Consider the following 25,595-nt stretch of genomic DNA (forward strand, 5'->3'; position numbering starts at 1 on the left):
ACGGCAATTCTACTCCTAGGTATATACTCCAAAGAACCAAAAGCAGTAAGGCCAAGCTTGGTGGCTCACACCTGTAATCCTAGCACTCTGGGAGGCCGAGGCGGGCAGATCACCCTCTGAGGTCAGGAGTTCGAGACCAGCCTGACTAACATGGAGAAAACCTGTTTCTACAAAAAGTACAAAAAATTAACCAGGTGTGGTGGCGCATGCCTGTAATCCCAGTTACTCAGGAGGCTGAGGTAGGAGACTCACCTACTAGGTGAGACTCACCTCTGCCTCACCTAGTAGGCAGAGGTGGCAGTGAGCCGAGATTGCGCCATTGCACCCCAGCCTTGGCAACAAGAGCAATACTCCGTCTAAAAAAAAAAAAAAAAAAGATAAAATAAAAAGGAAGGAAATTCGAATACATACTACCACATGAATAAACCTTGTAAATTATTATGCGAGTGAAATAAGCCAGAAAGACACAAAAAGACAAATATTGTATGGTTCCACTTGCATTAGGTATCTAGAATAATCAAATTCGTAGAGACAGAAAGTAGAATAGATATACCAGGGGCTGCAGGGAAGAGGAAACTGAAAGTTACTTAATGGGTATGTTTCTGTCTGGGATGGTGATGAAGATGTTCTTCTGGAAACGGATAGTGGTGATGGTTTTAGAACATTGTGAATATAGTTTTTTTTTTTTTGAAACAGAGTCTCGCTCTGTTGCCCAAGCTGGAGTGCAGTAGTGTGATCTCAGCTCACTGCAACCTCCACCTTCCGAGTTCAAGCAATTCAATTCCCTGCCTCAGACTCCTGAGGAGCTGGGATTACAGGCGCCCACCACCACACCCAGCTAATTCATTGTGAATATAGTTAACGCCACTTGAAGTTACAATTGTACACTTGAAAATGGTTAAAATAATAACTTTTACATAATATATTTTACCACTTTTTTTTCTTTTTCTTTCTTTTTATTATACTTTAATTTCTAGGGTACATGTGCACAATGTGCAGGTTTGTTACATATGTACACATGTGCCATGTTGGTGTGCTGCACCCATCAACTCGTCAGCACCCATCAACTCGTCATTTACATCAGGTATAACTCCCAGTGCCATCCCTCCCCCCTTCCCCCTCCCCACAAAAGGCCCGGGTGTGTGATGTTCCCTTCCCGTGTCCAGGTGATCTTTCTGTTTTTTTTGAGACGGAGTTTTGCTCTTGTTGCCCAGGCTGGAGTGCAATGACATGATCTTGGCTCACTGCAACCTCCGCCTCCCAGTTTCAAGCGATTCTCCTACCTCAGCCTCCTGAGTAGCTGGGATTACAGGCATGCGTCACCACACCCTGCTAATTTTGTATTTTTAGTAGAGACGGGGGTTTCTCCATTTTGGTCAGGCTGGTCTTGAACTCCCGACCTCAGGTGATCCGCCCACCTCGGCCTCCCAAAGTGTTGGGATTAGGGGCGTGAGCCACCGCGCTTGGCCCACAATTTTTCTTTTTTAATGGAAAAAAAGGAATGGGCAATCCTTCTATTGTGCCTCTCCTTTGCATATCTTTGGATCCCAATCTCAGAGGACATTAGTAATTGTATAGTGGTGACTCTAGCCCAATTGCTTCAGCCCTTCTGCTTTATGTGGAGAGTCAAATAAATAATCTGATTTAACCAGGGTCATAGTTCTCTGCTCTTCATAGTTCTCTGTATTACTTGTTAATATTTTCAGAAATGGCACCACCATCACCCAGTTGTTCAAGCCAAAAATCTTTGTTATCCTTGAATCAATCTCATCTTCCTCAAGCCTTGTTGATTCTACCACCTTAACATCTCTCTATTACTGCTATCTCTGCTTTAGTTCAGGTCACTTTCATCTCATGCCTAAAGCTTTTTAGCCAGTTTTCTTCTCTTTTTGTTCTTCTCTATCTTAGGCTGTTTTCTGATGCTTATTTATATATAACACAATACCTGAAACTAGGCAATATATAAACAAAAGGAATGTATTTCTTACAGTTGCAAAGTCTGAGAAGTCTGAGGTTGAGAGGCTACATCTGGTGAGGGTTTTCTTGCTGCCAGGGACTCTGCACAGTCCTGAGGTGGCACATGGCATCACATGGTGAAAGGGCTTAACATCCTTGCTCAGGTCTCTCTTCTTCTTATAAAGGCCAGGCCCATTCCCATGCTAGCCCATTAATCCATGTATGGATCAGTACATTCATGAGGGCTCTGCCAATCACCTCTGAAACGTTCCATCTCTCAATACTACCACATTGGAGATTAATTTTTTATTTTTATTTATTTATTTTTATTTTTTTGAGACAGAATCTCGCCCTGTCGGCCAGGCTGGAGTGCAGTGGCACGATCTCGGCTCACTGCAACCTCTGCCTCCCAGGCTCAAGCAATTCTCCTGCCTCAGCCTCCCAAGTAGCTGGGATCACAGGGGTGTGCCACCACGCCCAGCTAATTTTTGTATTTTTAGTAGAGACGGGGTTTCACCATGTTGGCCAGGCTGGTCTTGAACTCCTGACCTCAGGTAATCCGCCCGCCTCGGCCTCCCAAAGTGCTGGGATTACAGGCGTGAGCCACTGTGCCCGGCCTAGGGATTAGATTTCAACATGAATTTTGCAAGGGACAAATATTCAAACCATAGCACCCTCCAATCCGTTTTCTACACAGCAGCCAGAGTCTTTCCAAAATACAATCTAATCACATCATTTCCTCATTATGTCCTCAATGGCTCCCTTTTGTTATTCAGGTTAAGTTCAAATGCCTCAATGTGGCCTTCAAGACTCTTCATGACCTGGTCCTGTCTTAACTAAATTCCAGTCTGCTCTTTTCTTACCACTCATCACCCGGACTGTGCTCCAGTACTATTAAACCTGTCGTTTCCCAAACCCCAATGCTCATCTCTCTTCCTGATCATCATTGGGGGACAGAAAGTTAAGAGATAAAGATCGCTACCAACATGAATGTGGTCCATTCTTTATTTTGTTTCCCTAAACTGGCAAGGTGAGGTGGCCCAAGCTTTGCCTGGCCCTCTCGCTATATTTCTTCCTGTTTCTTCCTGGCCTCAAGGCATCCATGGATGGGCTCCTTTGGTTACTGGATTAAACTGCTCATCTGTCCGTTTTCTTCTGGGGCTGGTCGTCAAGGCATTTGCTCAAATTGGGGTTGTAAGAGCTGAAACTGGGGTTTGGGCTTTGGCATAGAAATAGATCCAATGTTGCTCAAGGCTGCTGAGACCTATCAAAGGAAAGAAGGTGCCTCCACACAGTAGTTGACAGGTGTTCTACAGTGGGCATTGGAACCCAAGTTCCAGCTAGTAATATATTACCTGTTTCCTCTGTGACCAAAAAGTCAAGGATGGGATTCAGAAAATCTTAGGTTCCCTGGCCAAATACAATCTTAATGTTTTCCCAGTTCACTTTCCCCCAACCTGCCCCACTTGGTGAACTCCTGCTCATCCGTTAAGTTTTTAACTTCTAAAAATATCTCACTGTCCTCCAATGAGACTGTAAACTCTTTGAAGGCCTCGACTATATATTTTTTATTCTTGTATTCCCAGTGCCTAGCATTGCTGATGACAGAAAGACCAGCATGAATGAAAGATCAGGCACCTATTAAATGTCAGCATGGAATTTGAAATGTCTGTTGTCAGAGATTCAAAGAGAGCTCTTTCTCTCTCTGCTCAGTGGAGAATGGCTGAGGATAAGGCTTTATTGAAATGATCTACTCAGCAGTTTAGCTGCACCCTGGCCCACCCACGTGCCTGCACTTTAGAGGTACCCCACACATGGTTGAGTTTATTTTGCTCCTCTACGGCTCTGATAAAAGAGCCAGAGAAACAAGAGGAGGAAACGGTTTCACTGACCAACATCATATCCAAGTGGAGGAGGGCCCAAAGGGGGTCACCAACTCGCAGAATTCTTCCCCTCATAGGAAAGCCGTCGGGACAGGTCCAAAGCCTTTCCTTACCTCACACCCTCCCCCTCTTTTGAGACTAGGCCCAGCTGGGTTGGATGTTTTTATCTAAGTCTTCTAACAGCAAGGGCATGTAAAGTGAGAAAGAGAAAGTCAGAGAAAGGGGCAAGGGGCCAGGGCTGAGCCTGGCTGGCTTCTGCTCAGCAATTAAGATGGTCTCGGGGACTCAGGGACGGCAGCTTGTCTGCATCTCTTTCGCTTCTGCCTCTGCTGTTCTCTCTGGGTCCGCGGGGACTAATTTATCACTGAAACAGAGCCTAAGAACAGAAGGGAGAGTTTGTTTCCTAAGTGTCTGAAAGGGAAAAACTTTGAGGAAACAGCCAAGAGAGGGAGAGGAGGGGAGAGGAGGCTGCGGCTCCAGTGCGGGGAAGCGGAGGAGGGAGTCTGGCGGGCGGACTGCGAGCAGCAGCTATCTGGGCCGAGTTCCGGCCCCTTCGCGGGCGCGAACCCCTGCGCAGCGGAGCCCAAGCGCAGCCCCAGCTTGAGTCGCGCGAGGCCTGGCCCCCGAGGCCCGCGGCCGCGCCCCAGGGGCGGGGCAACCCCTGGAGCGGGGCTCTCCCGGCTGGTGGCCCGCGCTCTGCCTCCCCGCCTCAGGGAGCGGCAGAGATTGAGGATACCCCTCGGCGGCGCCCGCCCGCCCCCGGAGCCGCGGCTGAGGAGCCCCGTGCCCATTGGTGGCGGCGCCTCGGCGTCCCCGCCCCCTCCACGTCCCCGCCCCCTCCGCCGCCGCCGCCGCCGCTTCCCGGCTCCGCCTCCTCCCCCTTCGGGAGACGCCTCCGTCGCCGCCACCGCTGCTGCCGGCCGGGGCCCAGCCAGCGCCCGCCGCGCCGGAGTCGAGTCGCAGCCGGAGCCGCTGCTCGCGGCCCCGCCATGAGCGGAAGCGCCGCCGCCGCGGTCGCTGCCGCCGCCGCCTCAGCAGCCGCCGCCGCCGCGCACTTTCAACCTCAGTCGTCGTCTCCCAGGCCGGGCCCCGCCGAGCTCGGGCCCCCGCGCCGCCCGCGCCCCCCACCGCCGCCGCCCCGGCCGGAGCCCGCCGCCACGGACCGCCTCAGCCCTCCGGGCCACGGGCCTCTCCGGGCGGGCGCCCAGGGTGGAGGCGCCTGCGGCCGAGCGCCGGGAGCAGGTACGGGGTCCCGGAGCGGGCCAGGCGGGGAGGGGCGTGGGTCGGTCCCGCGGGTGGGGGCCGGAGGCGTGTGGTCCAGCCACCCGGCCCCGCCGATGGGGAGGAGCGTTGTCCGGGTCAGCTTTGTCCGGCCCCGGAGCCCCTGCGAGCCCTGCGCCTCAGCCGCGCCGAGCGTCTCACAAAGCGTTTTCCCACCCGGTGGGTAGCCTCCTCCCCCAGGGTGTGCAGGGCAAGACCTCTCTAGGTCTCTGCTCGGCGGAGGAGGAAACCGAGGCTTAGAGGGGGAAGTGACTTGCCCAAGGTCACATAGCCGGTGAGAGCCGTGTCTTGGCTGGGACCCAGGGCCACCCTGGGCCGGCGCGGGCCCCGAGCAGAGGGGGCTGGGAGGAGGCCAATCTCCTGGCCCCCGGGAGCCGAGGGAGATTGATCTGGGGGGAGGGGGTCAGGCCCTGGACCCTGGCACACCCACCCAGCCCTTTTTGGGCAGGCTTGGGAGTAACGATCTCTTGCAGGGTGGGACAGAAGAGCAGGGGGCCGACTTGGGAGCTTGGTGGTGCACTGGGGAGCCGCAGCGGGAGAGACTTCTGTGCGGGGAATGCTCTCGGGGAGAGGGCTTTCTTGAGTGAGTGGGGCAGAGCTTCGGAAACTTCTTATCGTGGGGACCGTTTGGTCTCTGCCAGGCCACCTTCCCCACCACTGCACGGACGAAACCAATTCAGCTGGAATCACTGGGAGGGAGGCCTGCCCGCTTTTGTGGAGGCGCCCGTAAGGTGTCTTTTTTCAGTAAATGGCCCGAATTTCGTTCATGTCGAAACCAGAAATGCATACATGGCCCTGGTAAAGACATTTACGGCACAGAAGGCCATGTGAGTTTTTTCCAGGTGGTTTGGACCTACCACACTTAGAGAACTCCCAGAGAAAGAACAGCTATCCCAGGCGTGAAGGGGGAAGGAAGCTGGGAGGATTGGGACCGAGTCACACGCCTGCCTGGCATGTAATACATGGGATTTCCGTTTTTATTTGGGGTGGATGATGAGGTGGGTTGTTTTGACTGCGGATGTCTCTTGGAAAGGGAAGGGGAAAGGACTTGCCGTTCTAGAGGCAAGGGAGAGAGCAGCGTGTTACAGGCAGGAAAGAGGGTCCCATGGAGCTAGAAAATAGAATGGGGAAAAAGGAGAGGGTATTCAGTCATTGTGGGGGAAGGGAGATGAAAGCGTTGCTGAAGGGCGGGGGACGGTGTCTAGGCTGGAGAAAAAGGTTGGGATGTTTCAAAGAAGGTGCCAAACGTGATGAGTTTGAAAGGAGTCTGTTGGAGGTGGATGGTAGCTTACAAGGTTGAGTATGAATTGGTCTGCAGTCACTTCTTTTCTTTGAGTAAGGACAGCTATACTTTTATAGAAACGTTCTAGCTTGAGCACCCCCCTCCTTCCCCCTCATCCTCGCTCCTGTTCTAAGGATGCAGACCCCCAGTGCCTGGAGTATTGTCTTGGAAGTAAGGCTTGACAAAAGAGGGAAGGGAAAGACTAATTAGCAAATGCATTAATTAAGGCCCTTTGTCCAAGATGATTCCTTGTTTAAGTCAGCTGTTTTCTTGCTGCCCTCTTGCACCTTAGCTTTCCTGCTGTGGTGGCTGTTGGCAGGGTGCTTTGGGAAGGACTGCCCCAATTCAGACAAGATGGGTTAGATTTTCCTAAAAAACTCTAAGAAACACGTATTTGGCAAATACATACTTAAAAGCAAGAAAATGTACTTGAGAGACTTATAATCAGGGAAATGCAAATTGAAACAACAGTGAGATGCCATTTGACACCGATCAGGTTGGCATAAATGTAATGCTATGATAAACCGAGTATTATTAAGGCTGTGGATAAATAAACTTTTATATACTGTAGTGGAAATGTAAATGGATCTAACCACCTTAGAGAGTAGTGGCATTTAGTGTTTAGTGTGAAGGTGGGCAGACATATTCAATTACCTAAAATGTCCATTTCTGGGTATATATCCTAAGAGATCCTTGCACACTTGTCCAAGAAAATAAGTATGAAAAAATACAAGAATGCTCATTCCAGCTTAAATATCCACCAACAGAATAATACATACATTTTTATTTATTTATTTATTTATTTATTTATTTTTTGAGACAGAGTCTCGCTCTGTCACCCAGGCTGGAGTGCAGTTGCGCGATCTCAGCTCACTGCAAGCTCCACCTCCTGGGTTCACACCATTCTCCTGCCTCAGCCTCCCAAGTAGCTGGGACTACAGGTGCCTGCCACCATGCCCGGCTAATTTTTTTTTTGTAATTTTAGTAGAGACGGGGTTTCACCGTTTTACCCAGGATGGTCTTGATTTCCTGACCTCGTGATCTGCCCGCCTCGGCCTCCCTAAGTGTTGGGATTAGAGGCGTGAGCCACCGCGCCCAGCCAATACGTTTTTAGATAGACCCATACAATTGAATATTACAGCACTGTGAAAAATAAACTAGCCACATGCATTAAAATAGGTGAATCTCAAAAACATAATATGGAGCGGGGAAGCAAGTCAGAAGAATTCTTACAGAATCTTTTCACTTGTGTAAAATCTGGAAACATGCAAAATAATATTATTTGTGGCTATGCCCATATGTGGTGATAGTATTAAAATACGCATATTAAGAGTAATGATTGTCTTTGGGAAGAGAAGATGAGGAATGCGATTACACAAGAGTACACAAAAGGGCTTTATTTATACCTTTAATGTTCTATTACTTTAAAAAAATCTGAATCAGGTAATTGTAAATTAAGATTTGATAATGTTGGGTGTAGGGTACAGAAATATTTAGTATATTCTAAATATTTTTCAGATATTTGAAATATTTCCACACAAAAAATGTTGTTTATAGAACACTGTTTTTGTCTCTATATAATAATGGACCTCTCCCTACAGGCTCCAGCCCAGCGCAGCCTGTTATACATGCAGGCTGGTGATCCGTTTTCGCCCCTTTCTGACCTGCTAAACCTAATTTTGCAATGGATGACTTTTATTTTGGAACTGCCGATAGTTGTGGTAGATTTCTCATTATTTCTAAACTTTCTAGTGAACCTGCATCAGCAGTTTGAGCTTTGTTGAAATAGATGTGCTCCAGGACATTCTGATGTATCAAGTGTAGGGAGGGACCCAGACATCTGATTCTGAGAAAACTCCCCAATAGAGTCTGATGTCCACTAAAGTTTGAGAACCACTGTCTTAGCTTTGCCCCAGCTTAGCCCTCATCTTTTCCTTAGGCTGCCCCTCTGTTCCCACTCCTGGATGACTGGGATGGAATTTTGACCCATGTGATACTTTACCTCTTTTATGGAGCGTAAAAGAATGATAGGGTTGGATGCCATACCTCTCTTAATCTAGGTTGTCCATTCCTCTGATTTTCACTGGAGTTAGCTAAGGGACCCACTACCTACCAGGGTTATTTATCACATTTTACAGATTTTAAGTACACGTGTCAACTGTATGTGGTTTTAAAGTTAGGATAAGGGCAAAAAGGGTCTAGCAGAGAAGGAAAATTTGGAGAAAGTAAAACCCCAAAGGTAAACATGTGATCATGTCTTTTTTAAGATAAAGATGATCCATCCCTCTGCAGATGCTGGTGATTCTTTTAGCTTATGACCAACATTTGAGGTTCAGCCGTCTGAACCTATGGTCAAAGATTAAGGTTTCCTAAACAACTGATCATCCCTCAAGATGGAAGAGTGTCCTTTCTCCCAAATGTGCTAGTTTTCCTTCTCTGCTAGACCTTTTTTCCTGTAGTCCTGATGTGTTTATGAATGAATTAGCATATTAACAAATCTGAGGCTTTCTGGTAGTGAAATTTGTGAAGTGCCTGTTTGTCTTTATTAAGGTTCCTCTTTCTGGAAACCCACTTTGGAGGTGCAGCATTGCCCAGGTATGCTTTTCTTTTACTTTTTCGTTTTTCTTTTTGACGCAGAGTTTTGCTCTTGTTGCCCAGGCTGGAGAGCAATGACGTGATCTCAGCTCACTGCAACCTCCACCTCCCAGGTTCAAACGATTCTCCTGCCTCAGCCTCCTGAGTAGCTGGGATTACAGGCATCTGCCACCCTGCCCGGATAATTTTTGTATTTTTAGTAGAGGTGGGGTTTCACCATGTTGGCCAGACTGGGCTCAAACTCCTGACCTCCGTGATCAGCCTGTCTCGGCCTCCCAAAGTGTTGGGATTACACGCATGAGCCACCATGCCTGGCCGGTACACTTCTTAATAGTGCTGTGGTGTAGGACCATAGAGATTGAACCCAGCAAAAAGATACCTGTTTCGAATGGCAAGTGAGAGTGGAAATCTATTCTGAACTCCACTTACCAAGATGAGTAGCCTCAGAGAAGGGGTACCTTTTCTAATCCACACAAAGGTGATCTGTGATCTAGCACTGCTCGGCAGCTTTGGAACTGTTAGTCCAGCTGTAACTAACAGTTTCATCCATATGCATTATGGGCTTTACCATGAGGTCTGGGTTGGTGCTTGCCCTAGGGGCTCCAAGAGTTCTCCATGTGAACTTTTCATGGGAAGGGGCTTTTTATCACCATGCTCAGCTGAACCAAAGAGAATAGCTTAAAATGGTAAACTTTGTTATGAGGCTGGAGAAATACATACAGAATAAGTTATTTAGAAAATACCATTGTTGGCCGGGCGCAGTGGCTCATGCCTATAATCCCAGCACTTTGGGAGGCCAAGGTGGGTGGATCACCTGAGGTCAGGAGTTCAAGACCAGCCTGGCCAACATGGTGAAACCCCGTCTCTACTAACAATAGAAAAATTAATTGGGCATGATGGCGCATGCCTGTAATCCCAGCTACTTTGGAGGCTGAGGCAGGAGAATTGCTTGAACCCAGAAGGTGGAGGTTGCAGTGAGCTGAGATCATGCCACTGCACTCCAGCCTGGGCAACAGAGTGAGACTCTGTCTCAAAAAAAAAGACAAAAGTATCTGGTAAATGGAGGAGAGAAAGTGTAGTAGCTATGTGCCACATTTGCTCTTGTCTTCTTACAGTGCTCACTTGGAGGGGTAAATGCAGTTATTTTTCTCTTCCTATTTCCCCCTGCACTAGCATTCCTGAAGACCTGAGGCTTTTTAGTGAATTTTGAAAATATTTACCCATTTGTATTTTCCATTAAGTGGTTGTTTACGCTTCCTGCTGTTTCGTTTTTTTCTTGGAGAGAGAGGAGTGGGGAGTGCAAACCAAGGACAAGACTGGACTTCCTACTGCTTTCGGAAATAATGGCAGAGTGTTTTTCAGAACAGTTGTCATGGACGAATGCTGTTCTGGGGGCTCTAGGGAAAGGTATATTTGAAGTGGTTTCTGTTGTCTTTTTTATTATTATTTTTAAACATGATTGAGGGTGGTGGATAGGAAGTTTCGATTTGCTTTTGCTGCTGTCTTGGAGGAACTTTTTAAAAGAAATTATATGTTAAAAAACTAAATATGTTTAACAAAAGTGGTCTTGTGCCCACGGAAGGAAAATAAACGATTCTTACCTTCAGGCCTTACCCAGAGTGGTTTCAGTTTATTTCCTATTCTACTTAGATGGATATTAGCGCTGTTCTTGGGACTGCTTAGAACAGTTAACTGCGGTGATGTTGGACAGGTGGAAGAGTAGAATGATGAGTATATTAGGGTTTATCAATAGTTAAGTCATGCTTTTGAAGGCTATAACTGGCCGGGTGTGTTGGCTCACGCTTGTAATCCCAGCACTTTGGGAGGTCGAGGAGGGTGGATCACCTGAGGTCAGGAGTTTGAGACCAGCTTGGCCAACATGGTGAAACCCCACCTCTACTAAAAATACAAAAATTAGCTGGGCAGCACATACCTGTAATCCCAGCTACTCGGGAGGCTGAAGCCGGAGTATCCCTTGAACCCGTGAGGCGGAGGTTGCAATGAGCCGAGATTGTGCCATTGCTCTCCAGCCTGGAGAGCAAGACTGCGTCTCAAAAAAAAAAAAAAAAAAAAAAAAAAGGCCGGGTGCGGTGGCTCAAGCCTGTAATCCCAGCACTTTGGGAGGCCGAGGTGGGTGGATAACTTGAGCTCGAATTTGAGACCAGCCTGGGCAACATGGTGAAACCCTGTCTCTACTAAAAATACAAAAATTAGCTGGACGTGGTGGCGCGTGCCTGCAATTTCAGCTACTTTGGAGGCTGAGGCAGGAGAATTGCTTGAACCTGGGAGGCGGAGGTTGCAGTGAGCCGAGATGGTGCCACTGCCCTCTCCAGTCTGGGGAACAGAGTGAGACGCCATCTCAAAAAAAAAAAAAAAAAGAGAGAGAGAAAACTGTATACATGGAAAGAAGAATAGCAAGCAATTAGGTAGTAGGACAATTTGTAGTGCTTTTGGGATGTTCTTGGAGTTGAAAAGTTGCCTGTCCATTCTGCTTCTGCACCTTGGATTTTAGTGGCTGCAGTTGCTGCATGCTGACCTTCTGTTGAAATTTGTTTTATTGTCAGAGAACTAAAAAGTGAGCAGTTCCTCAGACTAAACAGAAGTGGAGTAGGCTGAAAGTAAAACAGGTGTTTATTTAATAATCACATTTATGGGGCTGGGCGCGGTGGCTCACGCCTGTAATCCCAGCACTTTGGGAGGCTGCGGCAGGTGGATCACTTGAGCTCAATAATTTGAGACCAGCCTGGGCAACATGGTGAAACAACATGGTGAAACCCTGTCTGTACTAAAAATACAAAAATACCTGGGCATGGTGGTGTGCACCTGTAGTCCCAGCTACTCAGGAGACTGAGGCAGGAGAATCACTTGAACCTGGGAGGCATAGGTTGCAGTGAGCCGATATCGCTCTACTGCACTCCAGCCTGGGCGACAGAGCAAGACTCCATCCCAAAAAAAAAAAACAAAAGTCCAAAAGTCACATTTACAGATAGAGAAGAGTTGGGACTCATACTTAAAGAGGTGGGGTCTTGCTATGTTGCCCAGGGTGTTCTTGAACTCCTGAGCTCAAGTAATCCTCCTGCCTTGACCTCCCTAAGTGCTAGGGTTACTACAGGAATGAGCCACTGTGCCTGGCTGGGACTCATTATTAATAAAAAGTATTTTTCATTTGGCTTTTATGCTATCTTGTTAAAACTTTTATAGATTTGTCCTCCTATGTAGATTTTTATTGCCACCTCAATGCATATTTGAGCATCTACCGAGTGCCAGTCATGCCAGTACTAGTCACTGGCTAATTAGGGTGATAGCCTTCGTTGTCAAAACTTCCTCACTTAAGGTCTTGCCAGCTGCCTAAAGGGGTGCAATTCAAGACAGTTATTGCTTGCTTTTCTCCCAAATTTCTTGCTTCCTTCTGCTCCCTGGTCTGGGCATGGTGATTGTGCCCATCTGCCAGGATAGGCCCTGCTTCTCTCTTCACCCCCATATGTGAGGGGATGCAGAGGCTCAACAGAACCCTGGCTGGTCACTACAAGTAAATTCCCACAAACAATATTGAACTAGAACTGAGGGCTACCATAGTGGCTCCAGTTCCTCTTCCTCTGTTGCTACCACCCACTTTTTTCTGTGGAGCCTGGAGGGCACCCTCCCTCCACCATTATACAAAGAAGCTTTGTGCTCTGAGGATGTTCGAAAGGCCGGATCACTGTAATTATAATTCCCTAGGCACAACCAAGTAGTGGGGGCAGGCAGGGTAAAGATGGTATCCAAGTACTTGTTGGTAGGGAGAAGTCAGGCAGGGATTAAAAATCATCTGGAGACAGTACCAAAAGTGGATAATAGCGTGTTGTTGTTAGTGACAGGAACGTGTTTAAGTGAATACATTTCAGAGTTTTAAATTATAATACTTGCAGCTTTAAAAAAGGACAAGACGGGGGCGGAGGGAGGGGCGGGGCAAAAAAAAAAAGGACAAGACTGAGCTTGGAACTTTTTTTTTTAAAGTCTGAAACTGTAACTTAAAAGTACTTTAGAGGAAGATATATAGAAATCTGGGTCTACTTTGCTTTATGTTTGTGTTAGCAGAATGATTGATTGCCCACAAAAATCAAATACATAACTTGCTTACTCTCCCAGGGATGCACCCACTAATCTTATTTTTTTTTTTTTTGAGACAGAGTTTCGCTCTTGTTGCCCAGGTTGGAGTGCAATGGCACCATCTCGGCACACCGCAACCTCCGCCTTCCAGGTTTTCAAGCCATTCTGCCTTAGCCTCCCGAGTAGCTGGAATTACAGGCATGCGCCACCACACCCAGCTAATTTTGTATTTTTAGTAGAGACGGGGTTTCTCCATGTTGGTCAGGCTGGTCTTGAACTCCCGACCTCAGGTGATCTGCCCTCCTCAGCCTCCCAAAGTTTTGGGATTACAGGTGTGAGCCACCATGCCTGGCCAATCTTTTTTTTTTTTTTTTTTTTTAATTAAGCATTTACTGACATTTTTGGGAAGTGATTTCTCCCTATTGCCACCAGAAAAAAATCAGTTTATCTAGGGATGTATGCTTAATAAACTGTCTCTCTCTTTTTTTTTTGAGATGGAATCTTGCTCTGTCAACCAGGTTGGGGTGCAGTGCTGCAATCTTGGCTCACTACAATCTCCGCCTCCTAGGTTCAAGCGATTCTCCTGTCTCAGCCTCCTGAGTAGCTGGGATTACAGGTGCGCACCACCACTCCCAGCTAATTTTTGTATTTTTGTAGAGACAGGGTTTCATCCTTTTGACCAGGCTGGTCTCAAACTCCTGACCCAGGTGATCCACCCACCTTGGCCTCCCAAAGTGCTGGGATTATAGGCGTGAGCCACCGCGCCTGGCTGATGTGCTTAATAAACTCATTTTTTTCTTTTTTCTGAGATGAAGTTTTGCTCTTTTCGCCCAGGCTGGAGTGCAGTGGTGTGATCTCAGCTCACGGCAACCTTCTTCTCACCGGGCCTGGCCACTAAACTATTTTTTTTTTTTTTTTTGGGACGAAGTCTCACTCTGTTGCCCCAGGCTGGAGTGCAGTGGCACGATCTTGGCTCACTGCAACTTCCGCCTTCTGAGTTCAAGCGATTCTCCTGCCTCAGCCTTCCCAGTAGCTGGGACTACACGCCTGCGCCACCATGCCTGGCTAATTTTTGTACTTTTTTTTTAAGTAGAGACGAAGTTTCACCATATTGGCCAGGCTGGTCTGGAACTCCTGACCTCGTGATCCACCCGCCTTGGCCTCCCAAAGTGCTGGGATTACAGGCGTGAGCCACCATGCCCAGTAATAAACACTTATGTCAACCATTCTGTGTCATGATGTGCTTCTAAGAAGTCTTGTTGGCAATCTTTTACTGAAAACTTTTTTCTTAATATGTTAATTATTACTATATTACTTGTTATTGGTATCTCAAACTGCTGTTTTCTGTTGGTTTTTTGAGACAAGGTCTTGCTTTGTTGCCCGCTCAGCAGTGCAGTGGCAGTGGTAATCATAGCTCACTGCAGCTTCTATCTCCCAGGCTTAAGCAATCCTTTCACCTCAGCCTCTTGAGTAGCTGGGACTATGGGTGTGACAACTCTGCTAACCTTTTAAATTTTTTTGTGAGATGGGGTTTCACTATATTGCTTAGGCTGGTCTGGAACTCCTGGGCTCAAGTGGTCCTCCCACCTTGGTCTCTTAAAGTGCTGGGATTATAGGCGTGAATGACCATGCCCAGCCTGTTTTGTTGTTGTATTTTGTAAGAAATGCACCAAACAATTGATTGCAAGGTGATCTTTAGACTTTAGGACTGTAAACTTCAGGAGTCCATTCTCAGGATGTGGCCCTTTTTGTTGCTGTAATTAGCATTGACGTCTATGGTGTACAGCTAGATAGTATGTACTCCATGGAAACCTATGGCTACTGTAAGCTGTCCTTTCCTGTAATTACTTGGAGTCAAGTCAGGAGTTAGACCTTTATTCTTACCCCCCAGCATAATTTTGTCCTGGATTGGGAAATGCCTATAATCCCAGGACTTTGGGAGGCCAGGGTGGGTGGATCACCTGAGGTCAGGAGTTCGACACCAGCCTGGCCAACGTGGTGAAATCCGGTCTCTACTAAAGATACAAAAAAAATTAGCTGGGCACTGTGGTGGGCGCCTGTAATCCCAGCTACTTGGGAGGCTGAGGCAGGACAATCACTTGAACCCAGGAGGCAGAGGTTGCAGTGAGCCAAGACGGTGCCATTGCACTCCAGCCTGCGCAACAATAGCTAAACTCCATCTCAAAAAACAAAAAACAAAAAAAAACACAAGACTGCCCATAAGCAGATATTGCCCAAATAATCCTTTGAAAAGGCTGTACCAATTTGACAGCTAAATTTATAAGACTTCAAAATACACAAGGTTTGGCTGGGTGGGGTGGCTCATGCCTATAATCCTAGCACTTTGGGAGGCTAAGGTGGTGGATCACCGGAGGTCAGGAGTTCAAGACCAGCCTGGTCAAGGTGAAACCTCGTCGCTACTAAAATGCAAAAATTAGCCAGGCATGATGGCGGATGCCTGTAATCCCGGTTCCTGGGGAGACGGGAGACTCGTTTGGAGCCAGGAGACTGTGGTTGCAGTGAGCTGAGATCATGCCACTGCACTCTAACCTGGGTGGCTGAGCCAGATTCAGTCTCAAAAACAAAACAAAAACGTATTTTAGTTAAGTATGTTGAATAGCAATGACTTATTTTAGCTTAATTGTAAACTATTATCTAGGTTACTTTATTTGCCTTATTTATAATATTTATAATTTATATTTCTCTTTTTTCCTTTTTCTTTTATTTATTTATTATTATTATTATTATTATTAATTTTTTTTTTTTTTTTTTGAGACGGAGTCTCGCTCTGTCACCCAGGCTGGAGTGCAGTGGCCAGATCTCAGCTCACTGCAAGCCCCGCCTCCTGGTTTCACGCCATTCTCCTGCCTCAGCCTCCCGAGTAGCTGGGACTACAGGCGCCGCTCGGCTAGTTTTTTGTATTTTTAGTAGAGACGGGGTTTCACTGTGTTAGCCAGGATGATCTCGATCTCCTGACCTTGTGATCTGCCCGTCTCGGCCTCCCAAAGTGCTGGGATTACAGGCTTGAGCCACCGCGCCTGGCTATTTATTTATTTTTTGAGACAAAGTCTTGCTCTGTCGCCCAGGCTGGAGTACAGTGGCATGATCTCGACTCACTGCAACCTCCACCTCCTGGGTTAAAGCAGTTCTCCTGTCAGCCTCCAGAGTAGCTGGGACTACAGGTGCCTGCCACCATGCCCGGCTAATTTTGGTATTTTTAGTAGAGACGGGCTTTCACCATATCGGCCAGGTTGGTCTCGAACTCCTGACCTTGTGATCTGCCCGCCTCAACCTCCCAAAGTGCTGGGATTACAGGTGTGAGCCACCGCACCCGCCTAATTTATATTTCTTTTGTGGATTAACCCCTGTCTCTATTTCACTGCTCTCTGTTGGCCACTAAAAAATAATGATTTGAGGCTGGTCCTGGTGGCTCACGCCTGTAATCCCAGCACTTTGGGAGGCCAACGCGGGCAGATCATCTGAGGTCAGGAGTTTGAGATCAGCCTGGCCAACAGGGTGGAAACCCGCCTCTACTAAAAATACGAAAAGCCAGGTGTGGTGGTGGGCGCCTTTAATCCCAGCTCCTTGGGAGGCTGAGGCAGGAGAATTGCTTGAACCCAGGAGATGGAGGTTGTAGTGAGCCAAGATGACGCCACTCCACTCTGGCCTAGGTGACAGAAGGAGACTCTGTCTCACACACACACAAAAAGATAATGATTGATAATAATAATTACTAATATTAATAATAATTTGGTAAACATTTGTTGAATGCTTACTATGTACTAGGCATAGTGAGGATTTCAGAGATAATTTAGATATGCAGCAGTTCAATGATAGATTATGACAGTGTTAGCAGAACAAATGCATTTTTGGGATTGCAAAAACATCACAATTGCATTAATAGTAATGATATGACTTTTTTTTGTTTTTTGAGACGGAGTCTCACTCTGTTGCCCAGGCTGGAGTGAAATGGTGCTCTCTCTGCTCACTGCAACCTCCACCTCTTGGGTTCAAGCAATTCTCCTGCCTTAGCCTACCAAGTGGGTAGCTTGGACTACAAGTGCGTGCAACCATGCCCAGCTAATTTTTGTATTTTTAGTAGACATGGGGTTTCACCATGTTGACCAGGCTGGTTTCAAACTCCCGACCTCAGGTGATCCACCCACCCACCTCGACCTCCCAAAGTGTTGGGATTACAGGCGTGAGCCACCGGGCTTAATAATATGATTTGAGGCCGGGCGCGGTGGCTCACGCCTGTAATCCCAGCACTTTGGGAGGCCGAGAGGGGCGGATCACAAGGTCAGGAGATCGAGACCATCCTGGCGAACACGGTGAAACCCCTGTCTCTACTAAAAAAATACAAAAAACTAGCTGGGCGAGGTGGCGGGCGCCTGTAGTCCCAGCTACTCCGGAGGCTGAGGCAGGAGAATGGCGTAAACCCGGGAGGCGGAGCTTGCAGTGAGCTGAGATCCAGCCACTGCACTCCAGCCTGGGCGACAGAGCGAGACTCCGTCTCAAAAACAACAACAACAAAAAAAAACAAAAAACAAAATAATATGATTTGATAACCTTGATAATTGACCTTGATTTAATTAGATCAAATGTTTAAGTGGCTGCTTTCTAAGTAAAAGCCATATTTTTTGGTCTGGCATTGAGGGCCAGCATTCTTGGGTCCTCGTTATTCCAGTCTTTGCTGTTCTTCATCATAAATATTGTTCTCCAGGGAAATAGAACAACACCTTTTTGCCCACCTGTGTGTGATTTTTCTACTTCTGTTCCTTTGATTGTTTGTTACTTCAGCCTATAATACCTCTTTTCCCTTCAGTTCCTTTTCTAAATTCTACCTGTTTTTGTTTTTTTTTTTTTTTGAGATGGAGTCTTGCTCTGCCACCCAGGCTGGAGTGCAGTGGCTGGATCTCAGGTCACTGCGAGCTCCGCCTCCCGGGTTTACGCCATTCTCCTGCCTCAGCCTCCCGAGTAGCTGGGACTACAGGCGCCCGCCTTGTCGCCCGGCTAGTTTTTTGTATTTTTAAGTAGAGACAGGGTTTCACCGTATTAGCCAGGATGGTCTCGATCTCCTGACCTCGTGATCCGCCCATCTCGGCCTCCCAAAGTGCTGGGATTACAGGCTTGAGCCACCGCGCCCGGCCCCAATTCTACCTGTTTTTAAATATCTAGATAATAGTGGTCACTTTTTGTGTGCTTATTATTTAAGGCTCTGTTGTAAGTATTTTATGTGTATTAATTCATTTAATCCTCACTGCAGTCCCCTAAGGGACTCATCATACTTATTGTACAGATGAAACTGGAGCACACAGAGGTTAAACAACTCGCTGGAGATGGTACAGCTCTTAAGAGTGTTACCTGGGATATGAACCCAGGTGGTCTAGTTCCAGAATCTGTATTTTTAGCCATCGTGCTTTACTGCATCTTACTTTACAGATGGCCTTCGAAAACATAGCAATTAGTTTTGATAACAAAAGACAATATAAGCGAAGTCGGTCACTATTTTAGCCAATGAAGAGAATTTGCAGTCTTTTGTTTTGCCTTTGTCTCTCCTGAGAAATAACTTTAAGTTCTGAATTACTATGCTAGAGTTTTAAAAACTGAGTTTTTAAGTCATTCATTACTTGGTCACATCAGTAGTAGGAGTACCTGCATTGGAGTGGTACACTTATTTATTTATTTATTTATTTAATTTCCTTTTTGAGTTGGAGTTTCGCTCTTGTTGCCCAAGCTGGTGTGCAATGGTGCAATCTCGGCTCACTGCAACCTCTGCCTCTTGGGTTCAAGCAATTCTCCTGTCTCAGCCTCCTAAGTAGCTGGGATTACAGGAGCACACAACCATGCCTGGCTAATTTTTTTTTTTTTTTTTTGAGACGGAGTCTTGCTCTGTCGCCCGGGCTGGAGTGCAGTGGCCGGATCTCAGCTCACTGCAAGCTCCGCCTCCCGGGTTTACGCCATTCTCCTGCCTCAGCCTCCCAAGTAGCTGGGACTACAGGCGCCCGCCACCTCGCCCGGCTAGTTTTTTGTAGTTTTAGTAGAGACGGGGTTTCACCGTGTTAGCCAGGATGGTCTCGATCTCCTGACCTCGTGATCCGCCCGTCTTGACCTCCCAAAGTGCTGGGATTACAGGCTTGAGCCACTGCGCCCGGCCGCCTGGCTAATTTTTTGTATTTTTAGTAGAAATGGGGTTTCACCATGTTAGCCAGGCTGGTCTCGAACTCCTGACCTCAGGTGATCCGCCTGCCTCGGCCTCCCAAAATGTTGGGATTACAGGCATGAGCCACTGCACCCGGCTATTTATTTATTTTTAAAAATGGGGTCTCACTATGTTGTCCAGGCTGGACTCCTGGGTTCAAGTGATCCTCCTGCCTCAGCCTCCTGAGTAGCTGGGACTATAGGCACCCCCAACTGTGCCCAGCTCTGGATTCTCTTTAATTTTTTTTATTTTTAATTTTTTTTTGAGATGGAGTCTTGCTCTGTCACCCAGGCTGGAGTGCAGTGGCTGGATCTCAGCTCACTGCAAGCTCCTCCTCTCGGGTTCATGCCATTCTCCTGCCTCAGCCTCCCGAGTAGCTGGGACTACAGGCGCCCGCCACCTCGCCCGGCTAGTTTTTTGTATTTTTTAGTAGAGACGGGGTTTCACCGTGTTAGCCAGGATGGTCTCGATCTCCTGACCTCATGATCCGCCCGTCTCGGCCTCCCAAAGTGCTGGGATTACAGGCTTGAGCCACTGCGCCCGGCGGATTCTCTTTATTTTTTTATTTATTGTATATATTTATTTTTTGGAGATGGAGTTTTGCTCTTGTCACCCAGGCTGGAGTGCAGTGGTGTGATCTCGGCTCACTGCAGCCTCCACCTGGGTTCAAGTGATTCTCCTGCCTCAGCCTCCCGAGTAGCTGGGATTAAAGGCATGTGCCACCACGCCTGGCTAATTTTTGTATTATTAGTAGAGACAGAGTTTTACCATGTTGGCCAGGCTGGTCTTGAACGCCTGACCTCAGGTGATCCACCCGCTCGGCCTCTCAGAGTTCTGGGGTTACAGGTGTGAGCCACCGTACCCGGCCCTGGATTCGCTATAAATCAGGCATATTTAGGTTACTTCTTAGAAAAGGTCCCATGCTCAGCCGAGCGCGGTGGCTCATGCCTGTAATCCCAGCACTTTGGGAGGCCAAGGCGGGTGGATCACGAGGTCAGGAGATCGAGACCATTCTGGCTAACACAAGTGAAACCCCGTCTCTACTAAAAATATAAAAAATTATCCGGGCGTGGTGGCGGGCACCTGTAGTCCCAGCTACTCGGGAGGCTGAGGCAGGAGAATGATGTGAACCCAGGAGGTGGAGGTTGCAGTGAGCCGAGACCGTGCCCCTGCACTCCAGCCTGGGTGACAGAGCGAGACTCCTTCTCAAAAATAAAAAATAAAATAAAATAAAAAAATAAAAATAAAAAAATAAAAGGTCCCATGCTCTGTGATTCTCAACATTAGATCTTAACTGAGTGCTTGTTTGGGCACTTAAGCAGATAAAGAAAAAGTTCTTGGCTGGGCTTGATAGTTCACTATCTCATCTATATTGTGGACTTAATGGTATTGGTGGGCCATCCTGGGAACCTACCATTTAGAAAATGATCTATGGCAAAATGGGCTTCTAAGGTCAAAGCCAGATACAGAAACTTTTGGAATAAGGCTTGTTTTTTATTTGAGTGCTGCTAACTGCTGGCCAGGGATGTCTAATCTTTTGTCTTCTCTGGGCCATGTTGGAAGAAGAATTGTCTTGGGCCACACATAAAATACACTTGAAGAAAGTTTATGAATTTGTGTTGGGCTGCATTCAAAGCCGTCCTGGGCTGTGGGTTAGACAAGCTTGGCTTATGGATACCTAGGAAGGAAAAATGAATTCTCTGCCTTTCAAAATTACTAAACTGTGGAATTAATTCATAAGAGGAAGATATCGTTTCTATACAGGCAGGATAAAAACCAATTAATCCAGATAATTGAAGAGTTTCTACACACTGTTTTTAGTTTTAAAATAACCTTAGGTTTGGACCGTATCTAGAATTTGATATGTTTGGTGGCTCTTAAGACATTGTTGACAGGAATGTAAGTCAAGAACTCTTGTAATCGAATTATCTCATATTTCTATTAAAACTGCATATATTGTTGAAAACTGAAATTGTTACTATTCCATGATATTTTAAAGCTTCAAGTAAAAGCTACCGTTACTTGCTAAAAAAGAAACACTCCTCCTTCCCAAACAAATCCAAGAAGCAAAGCAAGAAGTGAAAAGATTTGACTTCTTAAAGTGAATTTGTAAATTGGAAGTGGTGGCTCATCTGTAATCCCAGCTACTTGGGAGGCTGAGGTGGGAAGATGACTTGAGGCCAGATGTTTGAGACCATCCAGGGCAACATACCAAGACTCCATTTCTAAAAAGAAGTAAAGTAAATTTATGTGCAACTCATGAATTCTGTGTTGAGATAAAGTGAAGTTACAATTTGACTCTGGAACGTTTAGTTAGTACTATACATCTTTTGAGTCTAACTTTTTGTAGAACAAAATTAAAAAAAAAAAATAAATGGTCTGAATTGACAGGGTGAGTTCTGTTTTGTTATTTTGAGATAAGAGTCACTATTTTGCCCAGGCTGACCTGGAACTCCTGGGCTCAGGCGATCACTTCAGTCTCTGGAGTAGCTGGAATTACCTACCGCTTTAGAAGTGATTTTGAGAAGTTATTCTGGAACTGTGTTGGAGAAGTTTAAAAAAGGTTGGGGTGGGAGTCGAAATCAAACTAGTTTTACCATACCAGGATTTTTTTATAGCACATTTGAGATGTAAACATGTTTCCTTTTGAAATTTGGTAGAATAGTTATATTATTTTTCCTGATGCCATATAATTAAAAACACAAGGCTTGAATTTATTTTTAAGGCTTAATTAAAACCTCTTGTTTCTATAGAAGAAAAGTTATTAAATTGAAATGGGGCTTTAGAAATTTTAATTCCAAGATTGCTTTAAGAAGGGAGAGGCAAGTCAAATTGGATATGGGCCTCACAATTGACCTTGCTACTTCCTGGGTCTGGGAAGCTGAGGGGGCTATGTTGCATTGGGGCGGGGCGGAAGCCTGGTAGGAGCTAAAAGTGAAACTGGAAGTGCCTAAAAAAGCACATCGTTGGGTTAGGCTGAGTCAAGCTGGATTGAGCAGTGAGACAGTACAATTCTTAGGCACAAATATGTATGTAGTTCACCTGTAGATTTGCTGGAAGAGCTGATATGTTTGCAGTACAACAGACCAGAGAAGTCTCAGTGGAGGAAAATGAGAGAAGCAAAGGGAGTGATGGAATTAGGGGCCTTCGAGTTCAGATTTTGAAATAAAATTTATGAGCCTTTGAGGGAGGCAGCAGGAAGTTAAAGGTGAAGTACTGGAAATAGTTTTCCCTCCCCCATGCTGTGTGGAGGTGGGGGCTGCTGCATGGAAGTGGGGAGTAGATGTTGGTAAGGGTGTCCTTGTTGGAACAGAGAGGGTAAGGTATATCCCCTTGGTTTGTTTTAAGGTGATGGATTCCCACTACAATATTAGCAGTACAAACAAAGGTTAGACAGTCTTGGTAATTTTATTATGCCTGGGGTTAAAATTGAAATTCCCTTAATTTAAGAGAAAAATAACATGATATACTAGTGACATCTAAGCAGAATAAATTTCCATGGTGGTTTAATGGTAGTTGTGTGCTTTCTGTCACACACACACACAACATACTCTTGTCTCACTAAGGCATGCAGTGCTGTTTTTCCCACAGGCTTGTTAAGTGATAGATTCATATTCAAAGAGATAAAAACCACTGCTCTTTCAGCAGGCCTCCCCTACCTCCCATTCCCAGAAACCACTGAGACACTGTGTGGATGGGTGCGAAGCATTACGGATTGGGGGTTATGGTTTGTGGCCCTGAGGTAGACTAGGGGGATCTTGTTGAAATGCCGATCTCTGGCATCAGGTGGTGGTGAAGAAAGTTTTGAGTACCATGAGGTAGAGTAGTGGTTCGTAGACTTTAAAAGCTGGACACCCCCACCAGTGCTTTTGATTCACCTCACTGGGTGGGGCCTGCAGTTTTCATTTTAAACAGGTTCCTAGGTGATGCTAATGCAGATGAAGGGCAGGGTGTGTTTTGAGAGCCACTGTGATGGAGTAGAAACAACTGAGGAGAATCAAGCCCATCTATCTCATCTTGGCTTCTTGAGCATTATTTCCTTTTTCTTTCTTTTTGTTTTGAGACAGGATTTCACTGTGCCATTCAGGCTAGAGTGTAGTGGCACTATCCTGGCTTACTGCAGTCTCGATCTCCCCAGGCTCTAGTGACCCTCCCTCCACAACCTCCCATGTAGCTGGGACTACAGGCAGGCACCACTACTCCCGACTAATTTTTTGTGTTCTTTAGTAGAAACGGGTTTTCGCTGTGTTGGCCAAGGTGGTCTCAAACTCCTGGGCTTAAGTGATCCACCCGCCTCGGCCTCCTGAAGTGCTGAGATTATAGGTGTGAGCCACCGCACCAGGCATTGAACATTACATATATTTTTTAAATTTTTTATTGAGACGGAGTTTTGCTCTTGTTGCCCAGGCTGGAGTGCTGTGGCGCCATCTTGGCTCACCGCAACCTCCACCTTCTGGGTTTTAAGTGATTCCCCTGCATCAGCCTCCCGAGTAGCTGGAATTACAGGCATACGCCACCACGCCTGGCTAATTTTTTATATTTTTAGTAGAGATGGGGTTTCTCCATGTTGGTCAGGCTGGTCTCTAACTCCTGAACTCACGTGATTCGCCCACCTCAGCCTCCCAAAGTGCTGGGATTACAGGTGTGAGCCACCGTGCCCGGCCTTTGAACATTATTTTCTAACTGAACTGAAAATAGTGAGGGGGGAGATTGAACAAAGTAGTAGAGTAATACCATTCATGTTAAACGAATAGCACTCCATAAAACACTTCTCTCTATTTTACTGTGATATGTCTCTCTGTCTATATAGAAAGGGCCAACAGTAAACCCCACCTAACAAATTGTAAGAAAAATGATTACGTCTGGAGAGAGGGATCCAGGATTATGGAGAGTGGGACTTCAGGTTTCTGTGTAATGTTTTACTTTTTTGAGTCTCGCTCTGTCACCCAGGCCTGAGTCCAGTGGTGTGATCTCGGCTCACTGCAACCTCCCGGGTTCAAGCAATTCTTCTGCAATTCTTCTGCCTCAGCCTCCTGAGTAGCTGGCACCTGCCACCATGCCCAGCTAATTTTTGTATTTTTAATAGAGACAGGGTTTCACTGTATTGGTCAGGCTGGTCTTGAACTCCTGACCTCGTGATCCACACGCCTCAGCCTCCCAAAGTGTTGGGATTACAGGCATGAGCCACTGTGCCTGGCCTAATTTTTTTTTTTTTTTTTGAGACAGAGTTTCGCTCTGATTACAGGCAACCGCTACCACACCCAGCTAATTTTTATATTTTTAGTAGAGATGGGGTTTCGCCATGTTGGCCAGGCTCGTCTCAAACTGCTAAGCCACCTTGGGCTCCCAAAGTGCTGGGATTACAGGTGTAAGCCACCACGCCAGGCCCATGTATTTAATTTTATAAAAAGTTAAAAGAAATCTGGGCTGAATATCTTTTGTTTACCTCTCCAGATCCATCTTCTACTCTTTTCTACCTGGCTCTTTGCCCCAGATAAAGAGCTCTTAGGCCCTCTGGATTGAAGGGCCAGAGGAGAAGGAGGTCAGAATATTTATCCCTTCCCCTCACTCTGTGTAGCGTGTATTATATACCCGGGTTCTGGGTTCTGGTAATCTCTGTCTCCTATCTTCTTTGGGACTTCTAGAAGTAATACTTCTTCTGCTTTTTGTTTGTTTGTTTGTTTGTTTATTTAAAGACAGAGTATTGCTCTGCCCAACAGGCTGGAGTACAGTGGTGTGATCATGGCCCACTGCAGCCTTGAGCTTCTGGGCCCAAGCAATCTTCCCACCTCAGCCTCTTGAGTAGGGATGACAGGTGTGCGTCTCCACAACTGGCTAGTTTCTAAACATTTGTTGTAGAGGTGGAATCTTGCTTTGTTTCCCAGACTGGTCTTGAATTCCTGAGCTCACTCAGTCTTCCCACCTCGGCATCCCAAAGTGCTGAGATTACAGGTGTGAGCCACTGGTGCTCAGCCTTGTTCTGCCCCTTTACTAGTCCTGACTTCTGTTCCATCCCCATGGTTTCTGTAGGCTCTACCCCCAACTTTGTAATTATTTCTTTCATAAACAAACCCTTCTCAGATTATTCTAATATGTATTTGCCATCTCTTTACTTTTGGGACCCTGACTGATGGACCCTCGATTCTTATGCCTCTCCCCACTATAATCCTAGAGTGGTAACAGGTACCGTTTTGGTGTATGTCCACAAATTACCCGTGTAAGAGAGGCAGGCATTTGTGTATAGAGACGATGCATGGAAGTGTACAATAATCATTGAAAAAGCTGTAGTGGGTTTTATTATTGCTGC

The 25,595-nt window shown here is 46.5% G+C and overlaps 1 protein-coding gene across 7 annotated transcripts in view; it reads left to right on the forward strand.

Moving 5' to 3' along the window:
- Window positions 1-4,727: 4,727 nt before the first annotated feature.
- The window catches only part of RNF38 (ring finger protein 38), a 148,823-nt gene continuing 127,955 nt past the window's right edge, over window positions 4,728-25,595 (forward strand). For 4 of the 7 annotated variants that reach the window (XM_033238086.1, XM_033238087.1, XM_033238088.1 and 1 more), the window contains exon 1: window positions 4,730-5,081. In XM_033238086.1, coding sequence (XP_033093977.1) covers window positions 4,829-5,081 — 253 coding nt within the window. In that variant the 5' untranslated portion in view covers window positions 4,730-4,828. Of the gene's footprint in view, window positions 5,082-25,595 lie in introns of all 7 variants that reach the window. The other 3 variants (XM_033238091.1, XM_033238103.1, XM_033238102.1) reach the window with 3 other exon arrangements.

The sequence above is a fragment of the Trachypithecus francoisi genome, unplaced genomic scaffold (assembly GCF_009764315.1).
Source record: "Trachypithecus francoisi isolate TF-2019V2 unplaced genomic scaffold, Tfra_2.0 Lachesis_group16, whole genome shotgun sequence".
NCBI classification, from domain to species: Eukaryota; Metazoa; Chordata; class Mammalia; order Primates; family Cercopithecidae; genus Trachypithecus; species Trachypithecus francoisi.